This window comes from Manacus candei, unplaced genomic scaffold, assembly GCF_025592945.1.
Source record: "Manacus candei isolate 608988 ecotype Guabito, Panama unplaced genomic scaffold, ASM2559294v1 h1tg000057l, whole genome shotgun sequence".
In the NCBI taxonomy this organism is placed as follows: Eukaryota; Metazoa; Chordata; class Aves; order Passeriformes; family Pipridae; genus Manacus; species Manacus candei.
The window spans coordinates 1,299,659-1,307,205 of record NW_026138105.1 but is presented as its reverse complement, the minus strand read 5'-3'; the positions used below and the strand labels follow the sequence as shown (position 1 = coordinate 1,307,205).

Sequence of the window (7,547 nt, the reverse complement as noted above, 5' to 3'; positions counted from 1 at the left end):
GGTTCTTGGTTCCTGTCTCCTCACAGTGCAGCAGGGCTGGGAGGGGCTGTGGGGAGGATCCCACCTCTCCTTGTGCAGCCACACGGCCATGCCCACATCTGGGAGAGCAGGCCAGTCTCTGGCCTCAGCATCCTTCCAGGGGTCAGGGAAGCTTTTTAGACACTTCTCCAGCTGTTGTGTGGGAGAAGGTGAAGTCGTGCTTGACCGACCTGGTCACCTGTGCTGAAATGGCTGGGCTGGAGGCTGAGGGGACAGCAGTGGGTGCTGTCAGCCCCAGCAAGCTGCTGAAGGGGTGTTTGGTGAGGGGGGTGAACTGAAACCTGCCTGCAGGGCTGGGCTCAGAGGGTGGGCTCAGTGGCACAGGTCTGGTTGGAGGCCAGTAACAGTGGGGTACCCCAGGGGTTGGTGCTGGGCCCAGGCCCAGAGCTCCATTGCTGAGGGACAGGGTCCACCCTCAGTGAATTTGCAGGTGACACCAGATGGGGAGGAATGGCTGGTGCACCAGAGGGATGTGCTGCATCCAGAGGGATCTCAGCAGGCTGGAGAAAGGGGATGACAGGAACCTCGTGAAGATCACCAAGGAGAAGTGCAAAGTCCTGAACGTGGGGAGGGTCACCTCCTTCACCAGGATGTGCCAAGGGCACCCACCTGTGAGGCAGCCTGGAGGAAAGGACCACAAGCCAACAAATGTGCAACAACTTTGCTCTTGCAGCCAAGTGTTCCTTAGGCTGAGTATTGGCAGCAGGTAGAGAACCCTTCCCCTCTGCTCTGCACTGCTGAGGCCACCCCTGGAGTGCTGGGCCCAGAGCTGGGCTGCCCAGTACAAGAGACTGGGACAGACTGGAGAGAGTCCAGCACAGGGCCATGAAGGTGATGGAGGGACTGGAGCATCTCTGCCATGAGGAGAGGCTGAGAGAGCTGGGACTGCCCAGCCCAGAGCAGAGCAGGCTCAGGGGATCTCATCTGTGTGGATAAATACCCGGAGGGAGGGTGCAGAAAGGACGGGGCCAGGCTCTGCTCAGCAGTGCCCAGGGACAGACCCAGGGGCCATGGGCACGAACTGACACACAGGAGGGGCCCTCTGAGCATCAGGACACACTTTTCCACTGTGAGGGTGGCTGAGCACTGGTGCAGGTGCTCAGGGAGGTGGTGGAGTCTCCATCTGTGGAGAGACTCGAAAGCCGCCTGGGCACATCCTGGGCAGCTGGCTCTGGGTGGCCCTGAGGGAGCAGGGACTGGGCAAGGTGACCTCCAGAAGTGCCTCCAACCTCACCCAGCCTGTGATCCTCCCCAGCACTATTGGCAGAAATGTGAAATGGGCCTGAAGTCAGGGGCTATGTGTTGGTGAGGGGTTAGGCAGTGCCGAGAGGCCTGGAATGGGAATAGGTCCTGGTGTCTTCCTGGGTGGGCAAGGTTAATTTATTGGAGCCTTTCTCCAGTCTATTTGGTGATGGCTTGCACCTTTGGTGCCTTCTCTGCTGCCGCCACCAGAAGCAGCAGCAGCTTCTACAGGGCAGAGAAGATGTTCCTTTTCTTCTCCCTGGGCTGAAGATGGAGGCCACAGCCTGCCAGCCCTGGGGTGTGGGAGGCATTTGTGAGTGCTGTGGGAGGCATTTGTCTGTGCTGTGTGCCCCAGCTGTGCTCGTGGGCCGTTGGCAGCAGCAGACGTGGCACCTCAAGGGGTGAGGAGGACACATGTGTGAGGTCCGGGCGGATGGTGCTGGGCAGTGTTGGGTGGCACCAGGGCACAGGGCTCACGTGCCCCCAGCTGGGTGCCCTGAAGGGCTGCAGTGGCCTCCAGGCACATCCACTTGGAGTGTCGAGGCCATTCGGGGAGCACGGGGGCGCAGGGTCTGCTCCCCTAAGGGCACCTGGTCAGAGCAGCTGTGAACAACAAGCCAACCCTTGTGGTCATGGGGTAAGGGAGGTGATGAGGTTGGACCTGACCAGTGGCACAGTGCCTTGGGAACGGTGTGGGCAGCAGGAGAACCATTCATTTTTTTTTATCTGTGAGGATTCAGAAAGGGAGGAAGACAAACCTTGCTCCAGCTGTCTGGTGGGCTCTCAAGAGACTAAAGGCAACTGGAACTTCGCCACAGGTCAGACTGTAACCCTGGGGATGGTGGAGGGGGTTGGTGGGACTCTGAAAGTGGAGGAGGAGGGAGGAACAAAGGATAGGCAGAAAGGGGGTATGAAAGGGTTATGTTTAAAACAGGACTGGTTGATGCATTGTCTGCCTGTGTCCTGCACTGGCTTCATCTTCTGTCTGTCCTGTCCTTGGCTTAAATCCATTCTTACCTGTTTCTCCTTCAATCTCCCACAGCCTGTGTGGATGTGTGCTGCAAGAAGTAGGTGCCAGCTGCTGGAGAGGTGGCATGGGTGGGCTGTGGGAGATGGAATCAGCAGGGAAATGCCTGGTGAGGTTCAACGCAGGTACAAGTGGGGTAGGGAGGGTGGGTAGATGAGTAAAGTGCTGCAGCCTGGGGCTCAGTGGGATCCAGGCTTCACAAAATTGCGGGTTTAGGGGCAGGAGCTGAGGTGAGATCATGGGATCATCAGGTGAGGTCATGGGGTGATACTTCAGCTCAGCATCCAGTTGTGCTCCTACAATAAATACATCAAGTGTGGTCAAACCAGGCAGGCCCTTGCCCTGCCATGGAGCCCCATGAACCACCCCTGCCTGGAATCCCGTGGGGCTGGTCCTGCTGCTGAGACAGGGATGGTGGAGGAGAGCTCGCCCAGCATCCAGGAGTGAGAAGCTAAACCCTGTCAGCCAGGCAAGAGGCAACAGGTCATGGAGCTCTGGGTGGGAAGGGGTCCAGAGGGACGGATCCCTGCACCCCCCTGAAGCAGTGCCTCAGGCTGACCCCCTGTTTGCTGTGGCCTGGGCTGGGACAGGGCACAGCTGGTGCTGTCACAGCTCAGGCCTGCTCCCCACCAAGGGCTCTGCACACCTTCATGGTGCCATTCGTTGTTTCCAGGGCAAGGACGAGGCTGTGGGTGCAGCTCTACCTGTTTATTGAGGAGTGGTGACTGTGCTGCCTGCCAGCCCTGCCAGCTCCTGGGCGTGCCTGGTCCTGCCGGCATCGAGCCACTCTCGAAGGTTGCTCCTCCATCTTCTGCCCTACGGTGCCCGGCGCCACCGTGTGCCCCCATCCCAGCCAGGCAGCTCTGTGGGGCCGTGGTGGGGCCGCTCCTGCAGCCCAGCACGGTGGCAGCAGCACTGTAGGGCTGAGACCCCACTGCAGCCCGTCCCCATCATGCTGCCCCCACTGGCTGCTGGCACATGACATGGGGATGTTGGGGGGAGGGAGGCAGGGGCGAGGCTGGCACCGTCCCACAGGCTCGGCGGGTCCTGGCAGGGAACAGCTGTGCACGAGACGTCGGTGTCAAAGCATCCCCCCGGTGCCACCTTTGTCCCCAGGTGTGGTTGGTGGGGTCAGGCCAGACCCCACAGTTCCAGGTCCTGGACGCAGAACTCCTCCCGGGACGAGAGGGTCTCGTTGTGGAAGGTCTCGCAGCGGCAGCTGCCCCCGCGGTGCAGGTCCCCGTCCAGCCACAGCCCAAACCTGCCGCTGGGAATGTGCCAACGGCACGGTTGGCTGAGAGTCCCCACTCCTGCCTCCTCCATGCCTGGAGACGTCCCAGGCCACCTCCTGGGGGATCAGCCACCTCCTGTCCCCATCCCCTGTCCCCCAAAATGGGCATGAGACAGGACAAGCAGCCGCACCAGGAATGCCATCGTGCCCGCAGGCAGGGAGTGGGCAGGGAGCAAAGCCAGGCAATGAGATGGCCAGTGCCACTGGACAATCTGTGCCAGCGTTTTGGGGTTCAAACCACCACCACGTGCCTGCACTCAGCTCCACAGGGCTCTTGTGGCCATCAGGGCTGGTGGCCCTGTGGGTGGCTGAAGTTACCAGTGCAACTCCTACCTGCCCCCGCCGACCATCAGCAGGTCCACATCCCCTTTCACGAAGAAGTCGTTCCTGCCTGTCCACCTGAATACCTGCATGGGGACAGCAGTCAGTGGGGATCGTGGGCTGGGGCACAGTGTCCTCATTACTGTCCCTGTCCCGTGAGGAACAGCTGGGGGTTGCTGAGCCAAGCTGGCTCTGCCCAGCATGGCCGTGTCCCACTTCTGCAGAGGAAGACCTGGCCGAGCCTATCGGCACTGTCCTGCTGCTGGTCCGTCCCTCCCAGCAGCCCCGGGGGCCCCATCAGGGGACAGCTGCCACCACTGATGCCCCATCACACACACAGAGTCCCACCAGAGCAGGCAGATGTGGCTGAGCTGCCTCCACATCCTGCCAACTCAGCGCTGGGCTGTGACTGTCCTGCTATGCAGAGGGTCCCTGGCGGCCCCCAGCTGGGCAGAGCCCCTTTTCCTGAGCCCCCCCTGCTCACTGCCTGGGATTTGCCTTCTCCCCCCAGCCCCGGAAAAACTGAGGGGACCAAGCACAGCCATGCCACCCCACAGACCCCTCCCCAGCACCGTCGTGCCCCCCAGGCGTGGCTGAGTCCCAGGGGCATCGCCAACCCCCCCCTCCCCCCGGGGTGGCCCACAGCTGGTGGCCCACAGCTCCCACCTTCAGCTCCGGGGAGAAGGAGAAGAGGAAGGTCTCCCCTGACCCGTAGAAGCCACTGCTGCAGCGAATGGCGCTGGAGGAGAAGGCACCGAAGGCCTGGGGAGAGCAGAAGGGGAGGCTCATGGCACAGTGCTCGGTGGGGCTCCCCAGTGCCAGGACGTGTCCCCCATCCTGCCTCCAGCAGCGAGGATGTGGCCAGGTCCCGGATGCCGCCAGGTTTGCTGCCCCCAGTGCCGTGGGGCAGCTGGGAGGGGAGGGCCCGGCTGTACCTGCGCCTCCGTGTCCCTGATGAGCAGCAGGGCCGGGGACCCCGGCTGGCCCCCGCGCCGGTACAGCGTCCGCAGGCTGAAGCCATCCCGCCTGGTGGAATACTGCAGGCACCAGGGCTGCTGTGTCAGCCGGGAGGGCAGGTGGGGGCCCAGCTGAGGCAGAGTGGGCTCATTCGGGGCTGACAGGCTGCTGCTGAGCATCCTCCCCCTGCCCCGAGTATCCTCTTGAGAGAGCTCATCAAGCATCCAAACATCCTGCAAGGGGTGTCCCCAAGCATCCTCCTCCTAAACGTGCTCCCAAAGGGTCTCCTCAAGCTCCCAAACTACCCAGCAGGCTCCTAGCATGTTTCCCCAAGCATCCTCACCCTGAAAACCCTTCTGAAATGGCTCCCCAGGCATCCTTCTCCCCACCCCAAGAGGTGATGTTGAGGTGCTGTTAAGATGACTGTTCCCAAAGGACAGGGGGATTATCACCCATCTGGCCTCACACTGGAGCAGTTCCTGGCAGGACAGTGGCCATGGCTGCGTGACACAGGGGAGATGAATGTGACGGTGGGTGCCCATGCTGGCAAGCATCCCTCACCTCATGGATCTCCCTGTCCTGCAGGATGCTGCTCGGTGTGCTCAGCACCAGCCTGCATGGCTCCTCCAGGGCTGGGGCTGCTGCTGGGGCTCCCTCCCAGCCCAGCTGCCCCTCTCTGGCTGGCTCCTCACATCCCACAGGCAGCTCCTCATCCTGGTCGGGCTGAGGGCAGGTGGAGATGAATGTCACTGTGGGCCCAAGGGAGCAGCATCTCCCTACCCTGCACTGCTTGGGGTGTCTCCCATCCTCTGTCCAGGGGCTGGGCAAAGGGGTCCAGAGTCCACTAGGCTGAACCTCCTGTCCCTGGCAGCCTCTGCTCCCCACAGCCCTGCCGGGCCGTGCCTGGCACTCTGCCAGGCCGTGCCACTGCTGCACACGGAAGTTCAAGGGCGTGTGGCCACCCGAGGAGGAAAGAGGAAGGGAAGGCAGGGGAGGCTTCAACAACTTCAGTCCCACTTCAACTCCAGTAGAAGGGGCAAAGCATGACCTTTTCCCTCCTTGCCCACTGCTAGGCTGACCCTAAGGTGTGGATGGGTTCAGGGATGTGCCTTGGTCTTGGTGGCAGCTGGTGACAAGTGTCTCTCCCAGCCACATGCTCAGTTTGACTGTGGGTGCAGTCCGTGCCCAAGGGTGAGTGGGTAGCAATTCCCTGCTGGTCGCCCTGAGGGGACAAGAGGGATGAGCAAGGGCAACACTGGGTGGCAGAGGATCTCCTGCCCCCAGGGTGCCTGGATCCTAGGGGGGCAGAGTGGCTACAGGGGCAGGTCCCATGTGTGCCCACCACCCACTGCACCTCCCCAGGGCAGCCCCTGTCCGTCTGTCCAGCCATGTGTCCAGCCTAGCTGGTGCTTCCCAGCACTGCCCCCAGCTCATTGCCAGCTCCTACATTGCCATGTGGGACCCCATCAGGATGGACTTACCAGGAGGTGGTAGCGGACTTGGAGCCCCCTCATTGCAGGTGCTGCCAGGGCACTGGAGCTGCTCTGCTGAGGAGCCCCAGACACCGCCCTGGGGTTAATGTTCACCGCGCCGGCCCCTCCCTGGCCACCTGTGCGTGACACAGATGGGTGCGGATCCCAGCAGCCTGTCCTGGCTCATGGGGGTCCAGGAGCTGACCCCTGCAGAGTCAGGTCCTGTGTGGTGCTGTGGGATAGGTGGGCAGGCGTCCCCCTCCAGCCAAGTGCTCGGTGGCTGGTGGCCATCACCTCCTTTGTGCCCCCACTGTCACCTGGAGCCAAGCAGGGAGCCCCGAGGCCACACGGGAGCCCTTGTTTTGGAATCAACAGGAAGGTGGTGCATGTGTTGCTCTTTGCAACACGACTGTTGCAATGGTTGTAGCAACTGCCAACACCTGCTTGGAGGCCATGGTGGCACAAGGAGATCCAGTCTGTGCTGACATCCTATGGAGCCAGAGCCCTGGGGAGAGCCAGGACTCAGCAGATGAGGGAGGGAACCCCTGGCTGAGGCACCCTCCTACCTCAGGTGCCGCTGAAGAAGCTCCTGCAGACCAGGGAGGAGGTGCAGTGCCCCGGCGCAGTCCCTTCCCACTGATGCCACCCCCAGAACAGTCAATACAGCTGTGAGCCTGTGGGTACAACCAAAACAGTGCTCCAGTGAAGGATTTTCTGTGTGCCCCGCATGGTGGCATGATGACTGCAATGCCAGGCCCAGGCCCTGGGCCCACTGCAGGCAATTTGGGGTTGCTCCTCATCTCCACGGCAGGGCCCATTGCACTCCTGTCAGTCCCGGGTGTCAGCTCTGTTGTCCCCATCAGGCTTTGACGGCAGCCTTGCCTTTTACCCTGCTCCTGCCACATCCCTCTGCCCCTGTCCCCATGTCTCCAAACCCCTTGACCACTGCCCTGCCCATTCCCGCTCCTGCCCTTTCCTTTTCCCTATCCTTGACCATGCTCCTGGCCTATTGCCCTTCCCCTGTCTATTCCCCTGCTCTGTCCCTGCTCATGCCAATGTCATGCCTCTGCCCCTTGCTCCTCCCCTGCCCCAGAACTCACCCCATCACCTTCCTCAGGAGCACTTCTGAGTCCAGCTTTGGGGCTTGCTCCCCGGGGAGACCCAGATAGACCCACCCCAGGGGGCTGGTGGGACCAGG

General features: G+C 61.9%; 1 protein-coding gene across 7 annotated transcripts; it reads right to left on the bottom strand.

Moving 5' to 3' along the window:
* Positions 1 to 46: 46 nt before the first annotated feature.
* Positions 47 to 6,954, bottom strand: TLDC2 (TBC/LysM-associated domain containing 2). Of its 7 annotated transcripts, none has more exons than XR_007907117.1 (7): positions 6,359 to 6,949; positions 5,439 to 5,600; positions 4,856 to 5,110; positions 4,587 to 4,682; positions 3,933 to 4,006; positions 2,299 to 3,575; positions 47 to 2,143 (listed from the first exon to the last, which is right to left on the bottom strand). XR_007907117.1 is itself a non-coding variant. In XM_051803278.1 (6 exons), exons 1-6 carry the CDS (start codon positions 6,389 to 6,391, stop codon positions 2,586 to 2,588), a joined length of 639 nt encoding a protein of 212 aa, XP_051659238.1. In that variant the 5' UTR covers positions 6,392 to 6,954; the 3' UTR covers positions 47 to 2,585. The 7 variants fall into 7 exon arrangements, 5 of the variants coding, with proteins under 5 accessions (XP_051659238.1, XP_051659236.1, XP_051659239.1 ...); XR_007907116.1 differs by having other exon boundaries at positions 47 to 2,604; positions 3,013 to 3,575; XM_051803278.1 differs by having other exon boundaries at positions 47 to 2,604; positions 6,359 to 6,954.
* Positions 6,955 to 7,547: the final 593 nt, after the last annotated feature.

Coding starts and splice junctions, on each gene's coding strand:
- TLDC2 (XM_051803276.1), bottom strand. CDS start 6,391: ATGAGGGGGCTCCAAGTCCGCTACCACCTCCTG. Junction 5,111..5,438: donor AGGACAGGGAGATCCATGAG/GTGAGGGATGCT, acceptor CACCCCTTGCAG/GATGTTTGGATGCTTGATGA. Junction 3,576..3,932: donor CTGATGGTCGGCGGGGGCAG/GTAGGAGTTGCA, acceptor GCACATTCCCAG/CGGCAGGTTTGGGCTGTGGC.